Source organism: Rhinolophus sinicus, linkage group LG10 (genome assembly GCF_036562045.2).
Source record: "Rhinolophus sinicus isolate RSC01 linkage group LG10, ASM3656204v1, whole genome shotgun sequence".
Classification (NCBI taxonomy): Eukaryota; Metazoa; Chordata; class Mammalia; order Chiroptera; family Rhinolophidae; genus Rhinolophus; species Rhinolophus sinicus.
In genome coordinates, this window is record NC_133759.1 from 108,037,897 (window position 1) to 108,061,388 (window position 23,492).

The 23,492-nt window shown below is 42.3% G+C and overlaps 1 protein-coding gene across 3 annotated transcripts in view; it reads left to right on the forward strand.

The window, feature by feature from the left end:
* Window positions 1-23,492, forward strand: part of RNF216 (ring finger protein 216) — a 116,242-nt gene that overhangs the window by 17,857 nt on the left and 74,893 nt on the right. For 2 of the 3 annotated variants that reach the window (XM_019753628.2, XM_019753629.2), the window contains exons 4-13: window positions 999-1,856; window positions 2,867-2,943; window positions 8,260-8,362; window positions 9,473-9,637; window positions 14,957-15,071; window positions 17,355-17,494; window positions 18,539-18,589; window positions 19,499-19,636; window positions 21,591-21,739; window positions 22,253-22,331. In XM_019753628.2, the coding sequence (XP_019609187.2) occupies window positions 999-1,856; window positions 2,867-2,943; window positions 8,260-8,362; window positions 9,473-9,637; window positions 14,957-15,071; window positions 17,355-17,494; window positions 18,539-18,589; window positions 19,499-19,636; window positions 21,591-21,739; window positions 22,253-22,331 (1,875 nt within the window). The remainder of the gene's footprint in view (window positions 1-998; window positions 1,857-2,866; window positions 2,944-8,259; window positions 8,363-9,472; window positions 9,638-14,956; window positions 15,072-17,354; window positions 17,495-18,538; window positions 18,590-19,498; window positions 19,637-21,590; window positions 21,740-22,252; window positions 22,332-23,492) is intronic. The other variant, XM_019753630.2, reaches the window with a different exon arrangement.

Consider the following 23,492-nt stretch of genomic DNA (forward strand, 5'->3'; position numbering starts at 1 on the left):
GTCTGTATCCAGATCTTTGTCTTGGAGTGTGTGGGTTTTTACATGGAAATGCTTTTAGAGATGGTTATGCTTATGTCTGTTTTGACTTTTTTTTAATAAAGAATCATTCTGTGTGTTGTTTTGCAAGTTTTCTTAATGACATTTCTTGGTGAGGTTTCCATTTCAGAACACATAGTAGAGCTACCCTTTTGTGTGTGTGTGGAGTGGGGTGGGCGGGTGGGGGGGAGTTGGAGAGTATTTTTGTAGAGCAGATAAATGATAGTTTACTTAACTATTCTGTTAGGGGTAAACTTTAGAATGTCTCCATCTCTGGGGTGGCGGGTTAGCTCACTTCGTTAGAATGTCTCCATCTCCAGTTTTTTTCTTTTTATGTTACAAGCATTGTTGCAGTGACTGTCCTTGTATACGCCCCATTTAGATGCATAAGGGTTTGTAGGATAGATCGGAAAAGTGATACTGATAGAGCATAAGGATATACTTTTAAAAATTTTAATAAAGAATGCCAAATTGCTCTTCTAATTTCACCAGTAGTTTTCCCACATTCTTAGCAATGCTTGATATTATTAGTGTACTGAAAAGTTTGTTAGTCTTACAAGGGGAGGGGGAATCTTATTTTAATTTGCATTTTGCTGATTGCTAATGAGATGTAGATTCTTTTCATATGTTCATTGAATATTTCTCATTCCTTGACTATGTTCCCTTTTTTTTTTTTTTTTTTTGTCATTTCCTCAACTATACAGTTGTTTTTGTTTTAGTGGTCTCAGGTGAAATTATAATTCAAATTATAATTCAGGCTTCAATCTATGAAAGGCTACTTTGATTCTTACAGTTAGTATAGTATCAAATTTCAGTATTACAGTAAGTGTGAAGAATAGGTTTTGTGGATGGAGGTGTTTTTGTTTTTTCCTGTGGTATCTCAGAAACTCAGTATAAGTACATAAGGAGACATAGACATAGGAAAGAAATTGAATTATTATTAAAATTTCATTTTTTCTTAGACAAGTAAACCTCAAACCTCACGACCCAATCTCATCAAACCAGCTGCTCAGTGGCAAGATCTCAAAAGTTTGGGAGAAGAAAGGCCTAAAAAGTCTAGCTCAGCCTTTGACTCAAATAAAAGCAGCTATTTTTCAGTGTGTAACAGTTCATTGTTTGATTCTGGGGCACAGGATGATTCTGAGGATGACTACGGTGAATTTCTGCATCTTGGGCCTCCTGGAGTCTCTGAATTCATTAAGCCAAATGGCCAAACAGAGAGAGAACCCAAGCCTGGCCCAAGTCATAATGCAGCAACAAATGATATTGTCAACCCCAGATCAGGGCCGAAAATCTTTATCTGGGAAGAAAATGGCCTGCTTTATCCAGAAAGCGATCCTTTGGACACCCAGAACCAGTCATCTGAAGACTCAGAGACAGAGCTGTTATCAAACCTTGGAGATCCGACTGCTGTCCTAGATGACCAGACCATCGAAGACGACTACTGGTTAGACCATCCTTATTTCCAGTCTCTAAACCAGCAGCCCCGTGAGATAACAAACCAGGTTGTTCCTCAGGAGCGGCAGCCTGAAGGAGAACTGGGCCCCTTGTTGTATCAGCGTGAACCCCCAGGGCTGGCTTTCCCAAGGCCGGCTTTTCCAAGACCAGAAGCCCAGCAGGATGGGATTCCAGGCCCCTCTTCTCCTCAGCCTGCCCATCCTCTAGGAGAGCTTGAAGACCAACAATTAGCAATAGATGAGGACGAGCCAGGTCCAGCCTTTCCACTGCAAGGATCTCAGGAGCCCAACTTGGAAAACCTTTGGGGCCAAGAAGCTCCTGAGGTAGATCAAGAAGTCGTTGCACTATTAGTGAAAGAAACAGTAAGTTTTATCTTATTAAGTAAATGATTATAGACATTAAATATACTGAGTTTTCTTTTATTGCAAAATCATTGTGCATGTGGACTTCATTTTCCAAAGGGGTTTTTAGCTAGATATATAGACTAGAAGAGAAACTCTGAAAACATGAAAATTGAATCAGGATTCCTTAATCTGTCCTTAACACCTCCACCCCCGCCCCCCTGCAAGCCAGCCCTCTGGGATTCTAGCTGCAGATCATGAGTGCCCTGCCCAGGTGCTATCATAAGAGCGATCCTCCCAGTTTTTAAAAAGACACTGAATTAATTCCAAAATCAAATCCTTAAAGCAGGGTTATGAGGTTACCTAGAGCTGCACTGTCCAGTGTGGTAGCCTCACGTGGCCTTTTAAGTGTAAATGTCTTACAGTTAACAAAATTTTTGGTTCTGCTTCCAATGACACCAGTCACATTTGGAGTGCTCAAAGCCACATGGGGCTGAACAGCTGCCATATTGGAAAGCACAGAATAGCAGATTTCCATCACTGCATGAAGTTCTGTTGGATAGCCCTGATCTTGGAAGTAGTGCAGGGAGTTCTGTCCTGGCTGGGCTGTCATTTACCTTTGAATAGTCTCCGAACCCTTCTTTTCCCAGGTGTTTCCATCTGGCCCACTAAGTCATGTACTTCTTGAGGGTGAGAACTAGATAATGCTGTATTAATCCTGTATTCGTCTTCGGACTCCCTTTGCCTAGGCAGAGATGTTCATTATTTATTGAAAGAATGAAGAATGGACGTGCAAAATGAGGGCAGAGGACCAGGTGATCTCTAGGGACCTTTCTAGAGTCCATACTTTATTATGTAGACAGATAAATCTGGGCACCTCGTGTAGAATTTTAAGCCAGACACAAACCTGCTTTTTTGTAGCCCTTTTCTAGTTTGTAGTCATTTTATATACTTTTTGCCATCTGGTTTTTATTGCAATTTGAAACCATTCTAGTGGATGAAATATAAATAATGTTTTTATTCCTTTGCAGGAAGCAAGGTTTCCAGATGTAGCACATGGATATATTGAGGAAATAATTCATTTGAAGAATTACTATGATTTGAATGTGTAAGTATACCGCCATGCCTTTTTTCTTTTTTTATTGTGGTAAAATATACGTAACATAAAAATTTGCCATTTTAACCATTTTTAAGTGTACAGTTGCGTTAAGTATATTAACATTTTTGCACAGCCACCACCACCATCCATCTCCAGAACTTTTTCACCTTCCCACACTAAAACTCTGTCCCCATTAAACACTAAATCCCTATTCCCTCCCTCCTTCCCCCAGTCCCTGACACCTACCATTCTACTTCCTGTCTCTATGAATTTGATTACTCTGACAACCTTATATAAGTGGAATCACATAGTATTTGTCCTTTTGTGACTGGCTTATTCACTTAGCATTAAGTCTTCTTTTAATCATCCTGTTAGAAGATCCTGTTGTTAGTCCTACACTGACTTTTTTCCTGGATCTTACAGAATACTGCATGTTTAGTTAATTCTGAGCATTGATATATTTCAGTCAGGATGTTAAAAGACATTTTCTCCTCTATTTGTAACAGAGAGTGTCTTGCAACCAGTCTGCCTGTTTGCCTGGAGAAATGTATGGAAGTGTTCTTAGTTTTCATTATAAAAATGATAAGTACATATTTTAAAAAATGAAAGTGTCCTAAAGAATACGAAATGAAAAATATGTCTTCTTACACTCTTTCCCCTCCTTTTAGTCTGCAGGGGTGAAACAGGTGTCAATTTGTAAATAACAGTAGTGTTGAAATTAATCAATCAGCTTTCAACCAATTAATACAGATTATTTTAATTAAACACAAGAGATAGTAGTATCCTAAACCTCTGTCCTCCAAGATTATAGCCTGCACTGCAGTGCTTAGCCTAGAGTGTGCGTGGGAGCGGTTCCCTGCCCTGACCAAGAGGGAGGGGCCGCCTTTTCCGGGCCAGCAGCCCAGAGGAGGTACTTTTTTCTAATTCACAAACATGCTCACTGTTGGTGCCAGCAGCAGCCCTGTCTACCCGCTCTGTCCAGAGGCAGCCTCTGTTACCAGTTTTTAAACCAGGATTCAATCACGGTTTCATAATGTATTTATCTTTAGTGTCTTAGTCTAGAACAAACTTTTTTAAAATGTCACTGATTGTTTTCCCCTCCAGTACTTATGAACGTAAAAAGTTGAAAGGCTGTACAATGAACACCCACATACCCACCACCTAGATTATTATCTGGCATTCTGCCCTAAGGAAGAGTTTGCCTTTTTACTTCATCTTTTTTTCTTTTTTAAACTCACCATGGACATAAAGGTTTTGTGTAAGTGGTATTTTACAGTCAGTTACCATTGTTTTTCTTTTTGATACTCAGTTATCCTATATTTAACTACTTGGAGTGCTTTAAGATGCACCTGTGTTTTTAGTCTTTGGGCAGGTTCTTGCTTTGTAATATACCAACTTGCCCTAGGCTTACCTTGAACTTCTCTGCCTTAGACCTGGAATCTGTCATTTTGCCGAGAAACCCACATTTCTTAGAATGAGAATTGATATTCTCGGGGCTTGACGTCCTCATCATCGCCACTAGCATGTCACCCCTCTAGGCCCTTTTAAGGGGCAGACCAAAGAAATGTGTTTTTTTAGTCACGACTTTATGATTTCCTAGCAAATTTAACATTAAGTTTTTTTCCTCCGTCTTTCTAAATTTCACATTTGTGTGTGTTTTCTTTCACTAAAAACTTAATTTCTAATAACATTAATATATTTATTTTCTTTATCCTACAATATACATAAAATATTTTTTAATTATAGTGCCAGTGTTACTAATAATTACTGAGTAAAGTGAATAATGTTTATAGTTATTTTTGCACTTAATGTATATCTCACTAAGGCAATACAGTTAGAATATAGACTATAGTAGACCATAGATTGATGATGTTGATCAGTTCTGGAAATTCTTTATCCATTATCTCATCAGGTAATTCCTTTGTCACATTTGTCACATTCTGTTTCTCACCTTTTAACACTTCTGTTCTCCCCATCCTCCATGGCTCTAAGCCCCATCTCTCTGAGATACATTCTAGATGATTTCTTAAGAGCTATGTTCCAGCTTACTGTCTTTTCAGTGGGGTATAATCTGCTGTCAAACCCATCCTCTATGTTTTTTATTTCAGTTTCTCTGTTTTTGTATTTCTAGCAATTTTATTTTTTAATTGTCCTGGTCATTTTTCTAGTGTTTTATTTTTTGCCTGTATTTTTAATCCTTTTAGTTTTTTAAACACTATAAACAATAAAGATAACTTTTTTGTGTTCTGCATGTGACCCTTCTGACATGTGAAGTTCTTGTGAATCCCATTCTCTTCTTCTGCTGGTTTTCGTGATGTCCTGTTTCCTTGTGTATTTTGTAAATTTTGACTGAGCTCATTTCTTGAGGTCTTGATAGAAATGGTTCCTTCAGAGAGGATTTGCTTTGACTTTTGTCACGTGCCTATGGGCAATATCAGTCTAATACTACTTTAGATTATTGTCCGGAACTTTTTGGACCACCAATATAATAATAATTCAGTCCAGGATGAGGATTGGGGTCGTCTTGAGTCTCATACATGTCTTGTTTCCTAGAGACTTACTGACTCTGCCTGTTTTTGCATCATTCAGAAGCAAATACTCGTTCTTAAAGACATAAAAATTCTTTTGAAATCCAAAAGAAAGGGAATGTGCAGTAATTGTATTGAATCTTTTCAAACCTACAGTCTGATTTTCCTGGCACTACTTTCCTTTCATCCCTGGGCTCCTGGGACTAAGTTGTTAATTCCTATAGTTAAGCTCAGTGTTATGTTGATGTAGAGCCCAAAGGAGGCTCAAAGCAGAGTTGTGTAGGCTGGGATTTTGTGTGGCTGACTCAGTCACTTTATGTGCAGTGTTTACATCACTGTCAGATGTAACCAGCTGGTCAGATGAGCACAGGGGGCCTGTTCACCAGAGAACCTCCTGTGACGGTGATCTACTCTTTGGTTGGTTAACTAAGTCTTTTCACTCACTTAAATTGGATCCAGACAGCAGTAACTGTCTAAGGATAAAAGCTTGGAATGCTAGCCTGGCTTACTTAGCAGGAATGCTTTCTTGAGACCCTTTAGCTTGTCAGGTCAGATCAGGCATGAAATAATAGGAATAAGTGGACAGATCTGAGTTCTGACAAGCCTCCCACTCCCTTTGCCCCAGGCTGTAAATATTAATGTATTGGGTTGTAGCATATTTCTGTAGAAGGGAAACTTTGTCTTTAATTATCTGTGCCACTGAATGTCATTTAACCTCCGGGAAATTTCTGTTGGTAAGGTTAGATAGAGAAGATAATAAATAGAAATGAATTTTGACAGTTCAAAGTGAGAGCCTGTGATTTCTGCCATGTGGAATGCCACATCTTGCAGCATTTCCATATGTGAAGTTCTTCATAGTGTTGAAAATATAAAATGAATTGTTAAGAGAACCCCTAAAATACGAGGTTTTTCCCCCCAGAAATTATACCTACTAGTCTACCTCTGTATCATATACTGTACTTCTGTATTATGTACTTCAGAAAATACATGAAAATAGAAAATTTTGAAGAAAGATTTTTAAAAATAGAAATAGGAGTTTTCATGTTTTCCTCCAACACCCTAGCAGGTCATCTTCTGTGTGCACCCCCCTTAGGAACCACTGGCTTCACTAATGGGTGCCATTTTAGCAAAGATTCTTTATCATTTGACCGTTTTATCTTTTCCCAAATTTCTGGTATCTGGCAGATGTTAGCTTTGGTAGTCACACCTTCTAGAACATTACAAACAGACAAGTTTGAAATGGAGGGGCTATTCCATATCTGGTTTGTAGTACATCCGCCGGGGAGGTGGGGTGTGTGTGTGTGTGTGTGTGTGTGTGTGTGTGTGTGTGATTGTTTGGAACACTAGGCCTTTCCCACTGATACTGGATTCTTAGTGGTGGCTGATTCTCAGGTCAGCCTTCAAAGATCTGTACAACTGCAGTGCTCGTGATTTTGTATTGGAACAGGAATTACCACCGGTGACAGTGGTTTTAAAGAGTGATGTGCTCAGAATGCTTGTCTCCCCTTGTTACAACTATAATATGGGCAGAGGGGTATTTCCCCCTCTCCGGGCCCCTGGCGTTGCGTTCCATAGACGGCGCATGGTGATAAAGGAGAGGAGAGCTTAGAGCAAGGAAGCACTTGGGGCTCCTGGAAGTGATGGTGAAGAAAAAGGTGTTGAGTTGTGCTGACTGGTCCTGGAGCAGGATGAGGAGGGGGCTTTGCATCGGGCCAGTGCTGAGGTTCCTCAGGGGGTTGCAGAGGAAGTGTTCCTCCCCATTTTTTGGCTCCCAAACATGGGTGAGGAGGAGCAGGAGGTGAGCACTTTTTCTCCGATTGCTTCTGTTGGACCTGTCTTACTATTGGAGGCTCCACCATTGACACTGGACAGAAGGGACCTGAGAGGCAGGGAGCCAAGTGAGAGGCATGGGTAGGGCAACTACGAGGGGGTGGAATCACCCTGCAGATCTGCAGGAAGGAGGCATGGGGACGGGAAGCACCAGTGACCCTGTGAGTGGAGGAGCTTTCTTGGTACTGAAGTGACGGGCTGCACACCGCCCAGGCTGACCGTGCACTGTGGGTCATCCGAGAGCAGTTTGCTGCCTGTTTTGGTGGTTTCAGGCGGAAGAGCCTTGCTCGTTAACATTTGTTAAATCTGGGGGTGATACAGCTGTGTGTATTGTCTTAACTCTCTCTATCCTCACCTTTCCAGTATTACATAGTAGTGATAAAGAAACAGGCTATGGATTTGGTATGAGGAGCAAACATAGTCTGTTCTTTCAGGCTTGCAGTGGGCTAATAAACTGTCACTCATCACTCAGGGGTTTATGTAACCATTGAGTTACAAAGTATTAATGAAATAACAGGTCTTTTACATTCCATTTATTAATTCTCTTAGAAAATGATTTTAATTGTGAATGTGAGTACATACTTTTTCCCATCCCTTATTTGTTATATAGTCTTCTGCCAAACAAATACTCATAACTTTGATCTAAATTTCTCCGTTCTGTATAGTTCAACCAATAAGAATTTCAGTGACTTCATTACACTGACACCCAACTAATAGAAAAACTTCGGGGGTTTGCATTCATCAGTATGTTTATTGCTTTTTAAACTAGCAAGCAAAAAGAAATGCAACGTAATTGTCTTTTATTTGTCTATTTGTTTCATTTTTCTGATCTGCAAACATTTTAATTCCTTGATAGGCTAATTGTAATGTGTAACTAGGGACTTTATTTTTCAAGCACTGTGTTTGAATCAATGGGCTGATGTGCGATTTGGAAGCAGTATGAAAGTATTATCATTTATTTTTGCAGACTTTGTAATTTTCTTCTGGAAAATCCAGATTATCCAAAGAGAGAAGACCGAGTGGTTATCAACCCCAGTAGCAGCCTGCTTGCCAGCCAAGATGAGACAAAGGCAAGTGTCGTGCTCTTTGTTGCTGTCTGTACCTGGAAATGCTCTGCTTTTCTCATCATCTTTATGGGAAGAAAGTGCTTTGTCAGGACACATTTTAAAAGACTAGCTGGAAAAATAGGATTTCAGAATATACTTCAGTGGGATTTCCCAGCCTGGGCCACTTTAAATTCTGTATGTAACTGCTTTCATTGTAACTCTCTCTTCCCTTTCCCATAAAACACTAAACAAACCCTCCATTTCTTTAATCCTATAAAGCAAGTTTCTAAAATAAAACAAGAATTGGCCAGGGTTATTTGTATCATTTCAGTTGTTTTGGTTTTTTTTTAACATTTTATTACGAAAATGTTTCAATGTACAGTAAAGTCAAAAGATTTTTACATTGATCACTTCTATACCCAGGAGCAGTACTATTAAAAGTTAACATTTTACTATATCCACTTTGTCACATATCTTTCCCTCCGTCCATCAGCACCTCTCTCTCCTTTTTTATTTCATTATTATGCATTTCAGCATAAATCACAAAACCATCAGTACACTGCCCCAAACATCAGCATCTGATCATTGCCTAGAGCTCGATATCTTTTCAAAGTTTTAATGTAAGTTTTGTATACAATGTATATACCTGCGTAACCAAATTCTGGATCAAGATGTAAACATTTTGATTTTTTAAATCTCGATTATTGTCTTCTTTTGTGCTCCAAACTAACACTTAGTGTAAGTGAAGGAAAGTCTAGTTCAGAGCTGCTTCATTGGGCTCTATTGCTCGATCCTCCTGCTGCCCACAGATTCTTTTGACTTTCTCCTTTACATATTCTGTAGCCAGAAAAAACTTTTCTAAGCATTGTGTGGAAAGAAGGTGGCTGAGAGACTGGGTTCAAGTCCACAGCTATACTTGTCTACTAGTTCTAACTAGTAAAACTAATATCCTGACTCTAGTCAGCTGTTTAACCTCTCTGAATCACTAGTTCTTCATCTCTGTTCAGGGCTGGTGACCTCCTTATAGAGTAATTACGAGTGAGATTGTTTTATTCTGGAATAAGCAATTTATCAAATGACTTCCCCCAGACACTGCGCAGTCAGGCCTCATGCTGTGCCCCTCTCTCGTTTCAGTTGCCTAAGGTAGACTTCTTTGACTATTCTAAGTTGGCTCCTCTTGACCAGCGCTGCTTCATCCAAGCTGCGGACCTCCTGATGGCCGACTTCAAAATGCTCAGCAGTCAGGACATCAAATGGGCCCTGCATGAGCTCAAAGGACACTATGCAATCACCCGAAAGGTGATCTTCTTGGTTTTGGTGGGGTCACACCTCTCGACTACTACTTCCTGTGGTAATGAAATGAAGAGTTCAGCTTGTGGAAATTGGGATGGTTTATGATGGCAAAGAGCTAAGTAGTTTGTCAGGGTGAAGATAACTAGACAAAGGTATTTGCTGGTCAGGAAGAACTGAATGGAAAAAAAACAATGGATTAGAAGCAAGGAAGTTCTGGCAGGACCGTAAGACCATGGAGGGTAATGAATTTTACCATGTCCTGCAGGGTGACTAGAGTATGACACGTGTTCAGGCCTGCTGCCCCCTTATTGGCTTCTTGGCTTAGGGCAGGCCACATCATGCCCCCCGGGCAGCTCAGTTATCAGTTACACGCGGCAGGGGGGGTTTGGAAAGCGCCCAGGAACCCTGCACTGCCCAGTGAATGCTGTCTGGCCTCAGAAGAGAGTGAACAGCTGCTGAAAGCTCCCAGTGTTTTTCTCCCCCCAGGGCCCTAACTAAGATTCTACTAAGGGCCTCTGTTCCAGGTTTAGAAGGGTGCTGGTCACCAGTGGGTCATGCAGACATGCTTCTAGTAAGGTCCACTGCTCAGCTCCTGTTTCATGGTCTCAGCCAGAATAGAAGAGTGAGCACCAACAGGTCTTGGGCTTGTTCCTCTTCCTCTCTTCTATCATGAAATCCATTTTTCCTTCTGCAGTTCTTGTGATTCCCAGCAAATTGTGTGCTTTTTTCCCCCAAAGCATAAATAAATGTGGAGTTATTTTAGTGATTAAAGCACCCATTGTGTCTTAACCTGGAAGAAGGTAAACCCTAGGTGAATGTGACCTCCTGCTGAGTCTAGGCCCCTTCTGCTTTTAGATTGCCAAGATCCAGGCAGCTGTCAACAAACTCCTGAGTGTAAGTTAATTTTAGGTAAAATTACTCTAAAAGCAGAGTTGGTGCTTTCTATTTCTGAATCTCATCCCCCATGTTAGTTAAATAGGAAATGCCTGTACTGTCATTGAAAAGTGATTGAGCTTCCCCCCAAAACAAATCGTGACTGCAGGAAAGCAAGGGCTCTCTTTTCTCTAGGCCCTGTCTGGTGCTTTACTGCTCCAAGGTGCCTCACACCTTTGTTGAGCTCCCAGGAAGCCCGGAGGAAAAACAAGGGCAATAGCAGGAGACAGCGCCTGTGGTCTTGGGGTGGGTTGGTCCTCGTTGCCAGTGTCCCTGCCACCATCCTGGTATCAGTAACAGGAATGCTAGCATTAGTAATGTCCCTGCCAAAGGTGTGATCATCCCACGGCCCGCACATTATTTGGGTGGGAGGTTGTAGGCTTGTGTGGCTCATTCCTCTTCCTCGTTACCTCCTTATCCCCTTCTTGTCTCTCTGGCACCCTTCATATTTTTTCTGGTGTCTGCTTGTTTTGGTGGGTAGTTTGAACACTTACAGGGTTTTGAAATGGGGTTGGGCTGTTGGGATGAAAGTGGGGTGTTCAAGGGAAAGTTCTGTTTGGTAGAAGCTAAAACCTGGTGTGCTCAGTTACAACGGAGGACTTCCCCTGCTGTGTGCGAGTGGTACCCAAGCTTCTGCCCTGTAGAAAGCGACGCTTATGTGAGCAAGACAGAGAAGGCGCACCAGAGATGTTTTGTAATCCCAGCAATAACGTCGGCCCTATGCGTGCCGCGCCCCAGACACGTGATAGCTTAGGGAAAGTGTGTCCACTGTGAAGACGGAGTCACATTGCCTTGGATGTTTTCCCCATTTTTTATTATGAACATCAAATAACATATAAAAGAGATTGTATTATAATAAGCCCACGCTTAGCCATCACTCAGCTTCAGTAATTAAGCTGCTGCCCAGTCTTGTTTCATCTCCACCCCTACCCACTGTCTCCCTCCCAGACTTTTGGAGCAAATTCCAAGGATCTTTTTTTTTTCATCCATAACTCTCTCAGTGCTTATCTTAAAAAGACAAAGAATCTTTTTTGAAAATGCTAATCAAAGTACCATATCATACCTTAAAAATTAACATCATTAGCTATCCACTCAGTGTTCAGATTTCCCTGAACGTGTCAGAAATCATTTTAACAGCTTGTTTGGTCATACGGGGTTCTAAGTAAAATCTGTTTATTTTTGTTGGTTGGTATGTTACTTAAATCTCTTTTAATCTGTAAGTTCTCTGTCTTCCCTCTCCCAGGCTCCAGAGTCTCTGTCCACTCCTCTGCTTTCATGTCACCAATGCCCATTATAATGATTTTAGGTCATCCTTTAAGGGAGCTCTGGCCAGTGTCACAGATACCCTACAAATCATACCAGACTATATCCTTGATTCAGTCCCTGAGTGGGTATTTGATTTGTGAACATGAGCAAGCTAGAGAGAGAAAGGCCATAATAGCAAAATGAAAAATTATTCAACTTCTGTTGTTCCTGTGTTCCTCCTGGTAGGTGTTTTGAGTACGTACTTTGTGGTAGTTACTGGCGCTACCCCGAGAACACTGGCATCGTTAGAACACAAATTAGCTTCCTTCCAAAGAGCTTTCTGTCTGTTTAAGGAGATTTAAAAAAAAAGATTAAACCGGTGTGATGAGTATGATAAGAGAGAGGCACATGGGAGCACTAGGAAGGTGAAATTTGAATAGTCTCAAAAGATGTTTTCACTGGAGGAGTGATAGGTGCAAAGGCTAAGAGGCAAGAAAAGGAAGAAAGTAACTGGTGCCTTTGGCATGTGTAGGTATCAGTCATAACTAGCAGGTCTCGAAAGGAAGGAATTCTGAGCATCTAACTTTATCTAGTCTACTTAACTAGACCCTCAGTTGCTATTAAGGTAAGTGATGATTGTTAACACAACTAGTAAAGTAAGACTTTGGAGGCTCCTTTAATGTGTAGACAACATTTTGTTTTAAGATACAGCTTCCTGACAAGGACCAGTTTGTGTTCACGTGTGTGGATTTTTTCCTGCTAACTAGAAACATTATTTAAATGTGACCATGGTAATGACCCCAGTCCACTTCCAGTCAGGAACCTCTGTGTTTTATGGCAACGTGGAGTGATTGAAACCCAGCAGACTACCAGTTAGGAACTCTGAGTTCACATCCCAGTTTCATTCGTTGCTGGTAAATGACGTCTACCTCGCTTGTAAAATACAAATTATAACACCTGTCCTGCCACCTTTCCTGAGTGTTTGCAAGTAGCCCTAGTTCAAGGGGGAGTATTTGCTCTAAGGCAAAGCTTAGTAGAAACTAGTTGTCTTACAGCTGAGTACGAACGTGTGCCTAAGGGTTTGTAGGGAACCCCTAGGGTAGTGGGAATTCCAGGAAGGAGAGGGAGAAAGCCAGGGAGGAGATCCTGCAGCCGTGGAGGACATTGTTGGGGAGGTAGAAGGATAGTAAGACGCATGTTGCCGGCCGGCTCTTGGTGGGGTCTCACTGAACCTGTGAGCACCAGGCGATGTCAAAGAAGGGCTTTAGTTCTGAGCCGGCCTGAGTTGATTAAACCCTGGCTATAATGCAGGTTTGACTGGGGGCAGTTCCTTCTCCTCTCTAAGCCTTGCTTCCCTCTGCTGTACAGTAAATAATACCTCCCTTGGAGGGTCATCACGAGAATTGAACAAGGAGGAAGGTCCATGTGTAGTGCTTAGCTCATAGGACGTGTGAGTATACATAGCAAATGAAATTGCCTTCTGATCCCCAAACTTAAGAGCTTGGAAAGGAAGCGGTAGGATGTGGGTTAAAATGAAGGGATCCTTCCCTCTTCTGTAGCTAAAATACTTTTGCTTTTGTTGTCCTGCCACAGGGATGCATACCTGTTTCTCTACGATATTAGATCAGAATGTGATTTATTAGCAACATCCCTGTAACCCTTTACCCAGTAAATGAATATTAAGTACAAACTGTGCAAGTGGCTGATGATACACCGTGAGCTGTGGTAACATCTGTGTTCCCTAGAAGCTCCCATTCCGGTGGAGGAGATAACATGAAACAGCATCAAACACATAAGTAGATAATTACAGCTGTGATGCGTATTTTGAAAGAAAAATACCAGGTGCTTTGCAAGAGTGCATGAGGAGGACCTGAAAGAGACTGAGAGGCTCCAGGAGGTCCCTGAGCAAGTGACATTTAGTCACAACCCTAAGTATTATAAGTAGTTCAGTAAGGGGGTGTGGAGGACAACGGTGTCATTTCCTGGGATGTGGAATAAGAGCTAATTTGTAAAAGAACTAACTTGGAGTGAAGGGATCATGAATTCAGTCTGGGAAACGTTGAATTACCGACATTCTGAGTAGGGCCTGTGAGACATCCAGGACGTCCACAGATAATTCATTGTGTGGTGGAATGGACCAGAATAGCTGGAAATACAGACCAGAGAAGGGATTTTGAGAGTTGTCAGCGTATGGGAAGTAACCTCAGCAGCCTGGATGAGGTTCCTAGAGGGACTGTCAGGGGAGGAGAGAGCCAAGGCTGCCTCGAGGACTTCGAACATGTAGAGACCGAGTAGAGAAGATGATGTAGGTGGAACAGGGCACAGAGGAAGCAGGAAGTCAGGAGAGTGGCGGGTCGGCATTATTACTGAGCGGTCAAGTAAGACGAGGACTGAAAGGCAGGTATTAGAGTTGGCCCCATGTTAGGAACTACATTAGCAAGTGGAAAGGCGGGGGTTGATGCCAGATTGGAGGGAGTTAGGAAGCTCATGGGAGATGAGGCGATGAAACAACGTGCAGACGGCTCCTTTGATAAGTTTGACTGCGAAGAGAAGGAAGAAGGAAGAGGGGCTTGTAGATGAAAGGGGAAGGAGGCCGAGGAAAGAAAGGGTTTTCGATTTTTAAGATGGCAAAGACTTGAGCACATTTAAATGCCCATTGGAAAGATCTGAAAAAGGGAGAAGCTAAACATATGGAAGAAAAGGGAAAAGGGACTGTCACTGACAAGAATTTTGTGCTGCACTGTGCAGTACAAAGTGGGGGATACAGGTGAAAGCAGCGAGGAATGTGGGGAGGACGAAGGAGTGCTGACAAGCAACACCACGTGAGATGCCTATGAACTAACTCGCTCGCTCTCCATTTGTCATGTGATGTAACCTGTACTCATTCAAGGACAGCTTGAGCAATTTCTGGTTTTGTATGTCGCCCTTTAATTTCTGCGTAAGCATTTTGGTTCTGCCATTGCAGCAGTCCGGGAAAGTCAGAAAACAAAAATAATGAAATGCCACCTATTTATTTTACAACTGCCTGTTTCTGTAAGATAGCTGGGAGATAGCTGAAACTGAATCAAAATGAGATTTGGAGATTGCCTGTGTTTCATGTATTGTGTCCCATCTACAGTGGTAACCTTACCCTTTCTCAATTTGTAGGCCTTTTCTGATGCCATTAAAAAATGGCAGGAACTATCGCCAGAAGCCAGTGGAAAAAGAAAAAAGAGAAAAGAAATGAATCAGTATTCTTACATAGATTTCAAATTCGAACAAGGTAATGGCAACCTGAGTGTCGCTGATAGTGTGTGAAGCTACTATGCAGAGCTGTCCCTTCCTGCACAGCACGTAAGGGACATTGTGGTACAGCTGCTTAGGAAATGCCTTCCAGAGCAGTCCAAGGAGCACCTCTGACATGGACTGCTTGGATGGCACATCAGTATTTTTAGAAAGTGGCTACAGTTGTCATCTTCCTTCTTTCTGCTACTTGGAATACACCGTGACAGGAAAATTTAGTGCTGTGTTAGAAAATTCATGCATGGAAAAGTGTTTGGGGACACTCTTCAGTTTGGGAAAAAACTGGTCTTGGATGTTTGGTGAGAATTAGCTTTATCATTGGTAAAAACTGTCTAGGCCAGTGATTGGTAACTTACTGCTGAGGGGTCACTTACACACCCCTCAGAGAGTAGCTTCTCAGAAAAAAAACAAGCAGCTCTGAAGTAGCCACTGTTTATTTAAAATTGTTATTCTTCTTGATGACATAAGTGCTGAAAGCTCTTCCAAAGAGGTTGCTTCAAGTCTAATCGCGCCCCAGAAGGTAAACTTGTTGATTTTTACAACAAATTTCATCAGAGTTGCTTGTGTCCAAGAAGAGTCAACTACAACTTTTCCTATAGATTATGTCATAAAAAGGAATATTTCCCTTTACTCCAGTTTGTCTTTCTGTTACATCTGTACTTGAATTTCTGAACTCTTCAGGACCTAAAAGAAAATTCCCTAGGCTCTGACTCCTAAGGTCCCCAGGCTGGTCCGTGGACCAGTGCTCTCCTGACATGACAAATTTCACGGGTCTGTGGCAGAATGAGAAAGTGGGGACAGCGTGTAAGTGGTTTTTCATTCAGCTAATTTTACCCACACTTTAGGCATCCCTGATATCTAGTTACTCCCTAGTCTGACTTTCAGTGATAAAGAAAGGAAAAGAACCACTTCGTAAGACATAGCTCTGTCTTTTGGAAAGTTCTCCTTTTATAGCAAGCCAAAGGGTACCTTCCTGAAATTGCCTGCCATGGTTGTAGCTCTTGCCTTTGCAAAGCCTTGGAATCGATCTGTTGCTGCTTCCTGATTCTCCTTGGTGTGTCCTTCTCTAGCTTGTCGGTATTTCTTTGAAAGTTTGGGTGTACCGAGCTGGACAAAGAACTCCAAGTGAAATCTTCTTAGTAGAGACATCAGCTGGGATTTAGATTCTGTACTTAAATTAAGTCCATACAGCCTAAGAATGCCGTAGCTTTTAAAAATTAAAATATGACCCACCTTTGGCTCACATTAAGCCTTGGTCTTTTCACCCACCTTGCTTTTAAGTAACAGACCTCTCTCAGTTGTCCCGCATCTGACATTTTTTCCTTGTTAACTTCATCTTACTAGTTCCAGCCCATGGTTTCAGGTGTATCCCTTTAATTTTAGATTCTGATTCTTACATTGCACTTAGTAGACCATCTTTAAGAACACTGGAAGTTAGAAATAGAAAATACGCTTGATGTACATTAGGAGTTCAATATTTGTGACTTACAGATACACGTAACCTTTCTTGACAGCAGTCTATAAGCACATAGGCTAAGAATCCTTCATCTGTTCCAGGAATCCTACTCTTCACCTTTTCAGCTTGTTTTCCGTCCATTCACTGCTCTTTGTGCTATGCATTGCTTGGCTCAGAGAGAGAAGGTTCTTCCTCAGCTGCCCTCTTTATGGTCCTAATGAGCTGACCACCACACAGCTCTCATGAAGAGTCTTCTTAGAATTTGGATGTAAACAGAACATCAGTAAAAATACAACACACCACCTCTACCAAGGCTGACCAAGAAAAAAGAGAGGAGACACAAATTCCAGGTGTTGATGAGGACATGGAATGACTGGAACTCACATGCGTTGCTGGTGGAAGAAAAGTGTAAATTGGAACAACCACATTGGAAAACTGTTTTCTAAAGCTGACCCAGCAACTCCATTCCTTCCTGTATGTTTAACTGAATTATACACATGTTCAACAGCCCAATTTATAGTAAACCCACCTGTCCTCAGTAGAATAGAAATAAACTGGGTTATATTCATATAGCACAATACTGAGACCCTCCAAATGGAGCATAATGGGGAAAAAAGACACGAAAGTCAAAATGCATAGCAGGTTAGAGGATGATACAGAGTCCATTTTTCCCAAACGATGGAGCATGTTAGAACAAAACATGCTGCTAGAAAGCGGGTGGGGGCCTAGGCCACAGGAGACTGGAATGGCTGGCCTGGATTCCTAGCAAACATTGTTTGCATGATTTTGCATTGTCACATCTTCTAGGTGACGTAAAGATAGAAAAGAGGATGTTCTTTCTGGAAAATAAGCGGCGACACTGTAGATACTATGACCGACGCACCCTCCTTCCAGCTGTACAGCAAGAGCAGGAGTTCTATGAACAGAAAATCAAGGAGATGGCAGAGGTAGGAAAATGTGCTTGGAGTGTGTTTCTGGGATTCTGTTTTGCTTAGTATAAAACTGTCTTTTAAGATTTCCCTTTTGTTTCGGTGATTAATTTGAACCGTTTTTAAAAGGGTTTTGTAATGATACTAAAGTTCACTGTTTCATAAATCAGATTTATGTTGGAGAATTTTAATTGGAGTTTAGTGTTAGCACACATGACCTCCCTCAACCTCTAATGGCAGAAAAAAACCGAGAGCGATTCCGTTCAGCTCCAAATATATAATACTGCCAAATTTGCAAGCCAACCAGAATATATTGGTTGTTTAATATGTGTTTTCTAAACCAGCATCTCTAAAAGTGACCCATGTACCCCTGGCTTCCCCAAGACTCTTTAGAGGGTTCTGTGAAGTCAGATCTCTTAATGATAAGATCATTTACTTTTTTACCATGCTGAATTTGTACTGACGGAACAAAACAACAGTGCCTTAGCATGAACCAAAGCATTGGCACCAAATTGTACCAGTAATTATTTTCTTCACCACCATGCATTCACATTTTTTAAAAAGTAATGTCACCTAATGTAACAAATGACAGGTGGATCAGGGTAACGTCTCCCAAATTCTAATTTCTGCTTGACATCCAGAGTTTCATCATTGTCCATAAATAATAATCCAGTTTTGAGAAAATGTCTGCCAGATACCTATTTTTGAATAATCAGTTTTTCTGTCAGTCTTCTTTTTTTTCCCAAGTAAAAATGGTGTTCTGTTAAAAAAAGAAAAAAGTGCCTTGTTCAGCAGCCTGCAGTTCAGCGGCACAAGTGCTGCTCCTTGAGACAGCCGGCACAGTCAGGATGCGGAGGCGCTTGGAGCACTTCTCTCTGGGCCACAGTATCTAAAAGGTGTTTTTGAGGGTCAAAATTCACTCAATAATTTTTAAATTAAGCCGTGTAACTGAAGAGATGACTATTAATAGCAGTTCTCTTATGTTTAGAGAAACTAATTCTAAATGGTGTGTGGCATCTTTTACTAAAGCTGTATTTGCATATCTGGGTTTTTGTCCCCCAGCATGAAGACTTTTTGCTTGCTCTGCAGATGAATGAAGAACAATACCAAAAGGTAGTGTGAAAACTCCCTCATTCACTTACTTTGTTATTTTTCATGATCTGTATTCTCTTACTACATTTCCTCAGCATTTTGATGGCACCCTGGTTCCCGGACAACCTCCTGTTGATCTGCTGAGTTTGTGGTTCAACCAAGTTACAGTCAGATGCTTGAAACAGTATGGTCGCTCTTTAATACCAGACTGGATGAGAATTGAAGGGAAGATAGTTAAGGAACACTGCCTGGAATCCGCTGGATAAACTCTTAGAGGAGAATTTAGAACTCAGATATCACACAGAGTTAGAAGAAAGAGATGTATAACCTTAGGGCCCAATGGGTTTTCTACTCTGTCTGCCGTCCTCACGTAGCGGCCTTTCCTTACCTGGGAGGGATGGCTAAATGACTGGGTCACTGCCATTAATAAAGAGTACGTTTCCTGGAACTCACGGTACTTGTCATTGCTGCTTCAGTTAGCTTCAGTGGTCCCTTAAGATAAAGCTTGGGCTGGCGCATGGCCTTCTCACACTCCTGTCGTATAACAAGGAGAGCAAAATGCAACTTTTGAAGCTTTTTAGATAACATCCCTCCTGCCACTGGTCCCTGACTCCTATAATCACGTGAGCGGTATCATCTTATAGCAGATGCTATAGTTCTGCTGGCACCATGGGATTAATGAACATAACTTTATACAAAGGATAGCACCAAAAATACCCTTAAAAACCAGACATGAAGATCTCAGTGTCATTTTAGCTAGGTGGTAATATTTGTACTGGCACCTTGAGCTAGATTTATGCAGCAGAAAACAGCTCATCGTTGTTTTATGGCGTCTGGGGGTTGCTTTTTACCTCGGGGTGAGGGGATATGAAACCTGCTGCCCCCTCCTCGAGTGTGGGGCGTTTCACGTGTATTTCTGATGGCCCGCAGGACGGCCAGCTGATCGAGTGCCGCTGCTGCTACGGGGAGTTTCCATTTGAGGAGCTGACACAGTGTGCAGATGCCCACTTGTTCTGCAAAGAGTGTCTCATCAGATACGCCCAGGAGGCTGTCTTTGGATCTGGAAAGGTAAGGACTGTGAGGTGTGTCTATATAGGTAGGAACCATTCACGGGGGCTGAGGGGACCGCATAGATAGACAAGGTGAATGCCTCGTGGGAGTGCCTTTTCTGGAGGGAGCTGGGACTCTGCTAAGACACACCCATGTGTGTGGTGCCTAGACTGTCCCTGCTTTGCATGATTGTGTGGGTTCAAGCACAGCAGATTTCTTTTCAGGGGGTGCTATAATCCTCCCGTGCCGCAGGAGCGCCTGCTGCTCCCCTCAGCTTCCTGCTGCGAAGGAAAAGGAAATGTATGAGGGCGCAAATTAGTATTTTTAACAAAACTTTGTAAAGACTTTTATAGTTGTGTTAAAATCAGTAACTATTTTATACAAGATCATGTTTCTTCCAGTCAGTTTCTCTTGACATCAGCATAACACGATATGGAAAGGAGTTTTGTTTTGTCTTGATGAACACTTAAAAAAAAAAAAAATTGGGGTGACGGATGGCTCAATTAGAGCACGAGCTCTGAACAATAGGGTTGCCGGTTCAATCCCCACATGGGCCAGTGAACTGCGCCCTCCACAAATAAAGTGAAGACAACGAGCTGCTGCTGAGCTTCCAGAGGGGTGGCCAGGTGGCTCAGGGATGGCTCAGTTGGTTAAGAGCGCATGCTCTCAACAATAAGGTTGCCGGTTTGACTCCCTCAAGGAATGATGGGCTGCACCCCCTGCAACTAAGATTGACAAGGTACCTTGAGCTGAGCTGCTGAGGGGTGGCTGGATGGCTCAGTTGGGTAGAGCGCGTGCTGTCCACAAGGTTGCCGATTCGACTCCGGCAAGGGATGGTGGGCTGTAGCCCCCCGCAACTAGATTGAAAATGGCAACTGGACTTAGAGCTGAGCTGCGCCCTCCACAACTAAGATAGAAAGGACAACAACTTGACTTAGAGCTGATGGATCCTGGGAAAGAAAACACTGTTGCCCCAATAAAGTCCTGGAAATAACACACTGTTCCCCAGTGAAGTCCTGTTCCCTTTCCCCAATAAAAAATCTTTAAAAACAAACAAACAAAAAATTGCGTTTCATAAACGCCTGACCAATAATGAATCACTCAGCATCAGTTACTCTAAAGCAAGTTGTAGTTTAGTCAGGAACTGAGTAGCAATTATGAGCACAGCGGCTATGATCGGCAGAATAATGACCCCCCCAAAGATGTCCACTTCTGATCCCCAAAACCTGTGACTACGCTACCTTACATGGCAAAGGGGAATTAAGGTTGCTAATCAAAATCAGATGACCTTAAAATAGGGAGATTGTCCTGGGTTGTCCAGGTGGGCCAACTAATCTCAAGGGTCCTTCAAAAGGGACAAGAGCGATGGAAGAGGTCAGAGTGCTGGGTCTGAGAAGGACTCAGCCTGCTGTAAGTGGCTTAAAAGATGGAGTCCGTTGCCCTCTGGTCCAGCTGTTCCTCCTGGAAGAGTTTTAGTCACCTGACTATCTGAAGTGGGTAGGAACTAGAGACTTCTCAAACAATCCCCCAGTTTTTAGTTTATATTGCTGTCAGTCCCCTCCCACCATTCACCTCTGTCTTGCAAGCGGTCCAGACCTCCAGCCTTTCCGGGGCTATAGAGGGAACCAGCATGCTGCTCATGAGGGTCTTCCTTTCAGACACTGAACTGTGACCTTCCGTCTGCTGTGCCGTTCACCCTTCCTTATCTGCCATCCATTGTCACATATTGTGGTTCGGGCTGATAGAGGTCCTCTGGGTGTCAGAGGTGGACTCTGGTTTTCTTGTCATTCGTGTGGTTCTCAGAAGAGGGGACACAAGAGGTCTTTGTCATCTCAAAACCTGTGTTAACCACGATTTATTTGCCTCCCATTGAAAGATAACGTTTAACCACTGAGGCTTTTCGTTTTTCTGAAAACCTGGTTGAATTTTCTTTTTTTCTCTCTTTGCTGCCTGACTGACCTTCTCATTCCAGTCAGAGCTTAGCTGCATGGAAGGCAGCTGCACATGTTCATTCCCAACCAGCGAACTGGAGAAGGTGCTTCCCCAGACCATCCTGTATAAATACTATGAGCGCAAAGCCGAAGAAGAAGTTGCTGCCGCCTATGCTGATGAGCTTGTCAGGTGAGTTCTCAGGGTTGGAGAGAGTCGTCTGCCAGCTCATTCCCCAGTAGGAAGGCTGCCTGAGCACTTGAATCAGATGACGAAACTTGTGACAAATTTGCATCTTCCAAGCTTTCTGGCATTTCTTGCTGAGAAGTAAAAGAATAATTTTATTAATTGAACAATCTGCAGTTCAAATTATTGCCTACACTCCTTGGCACCCCTTAATCATCTGAGTTATAGGTACAAATACTGTGCTTTGGGTTGGGAAGCAAGGTGACATGTGCAAGGAGTTCTCAGAAAGGTATGTTTTTTGAATGATTTGCACTGAAGCAGGACCCAGAATGGTACCTGGATTTCCTAGTAAGAGCCAGCACAAAGGAGAGCCTCCGTCCATGTTTTAATGACAAGTAAGAATTAAAAGGCGATAACGCCATCCAGCTGAAAATTCATCTTAGTATGAGCAGTCACATGCAGCCACAGCAGGCTGCACTCTCTAAGTAACCAGCATTCCTTCTGCTGTGTTCACTCTAGGTGCCCCTCCTGTAGCTTTCCTGCTCTGTTGGACAGCGATGTGAAGAGGTTCAGCTGTCCCAATCCTCGCTGCCGAAAGGTAGGGGGGCAGAGTGTTTTCTCCCTTTATGTTTGAATTACGGTGTTATGGGCTACCCTAATGGCGCGAATATGCTGGTTATCTGCGTGCTGACCAGTGAGGGATTTGTTTGTTCTCCTTTTCGTGAAAGATCGGTACTTGAGAATGGTGGTTGACATAGTTACGAAGATGGAAGCCACTTGTGAAATTGCAGTCACAGCTCTGGATCTCTGCTTTATGCCCTCTACTTATAAGGGCAGTTATTGTATTGTGAAATGTGAAGAGTTTTGTGTTGCTTCACTGTGCCACCGTTTTTCTGGCTTGCTCTTTTCACCATCCTTTTGTGCTCAGGTAGTTTCTGTGTGTGTGTGCGCCTGTGCACACACACACCCCTGCCATTTTCAAAGTGCTAATGATAGTTCTTTGATTAAAGAACTGGGTGTTCTGGTAGCGTCTCTAGCATGTGTGGTAGATTATTCCCTCAACTGGTCTCATAAGAACTGGTTGTATCAGGTGAGACCAAAGCTATCCGGGCACCTCACTGCAGAAAACCTTTCTTCTTTTACCTAGACTCCTTTTCTGTGAACTAAGAATGTCTTAAAATTTATCAACTTAGAGTTTTTAACAAATATTGGCATCTACCTAGACAAGTATGTTTTAAGCCATTTTTCTAAAATAGCATGATCAGAGTTGAATATTATAATATATCTGCCTTGAGATGAAAGTAAGATATTGGGAAAGGAAGAAAGAAACTAAACTAATGGACTAAAACTTTATTTCTTTTGTTTTCAATGTTAACTTTCCCATGTAAAATCTGGATGTATTTTTATAATTAATGTGTTCAATTAATAGTTTCTCCCCCCTCAGGCTATTTTGCTATAACAGTTGTCCCAACAGTATCCGGCATTTTGGAACTAAGAAAGTAGAGTAACTGCCCATTCTGTGCACTCCCAGTGTGTGCGGCACTGGGTTGCCTTAGGAAGGCAGTGCCTGAGAGCTAAGATTCAGAGTGCAAGGAGGCAGTAGCCAAGGAAAGGAAAGAGTGGGAATGAATTGAAAGTGAAGATGTTGGAATGTTCTAGGTCCAAGGAGCAGTAGCATTCTGAACACTGACTGGTACTGGGAGTGTGAAGGGAAAGGCTCATGAGCTGGGTTGGGGCCAGGGCCATGCAGGCCTTGAGC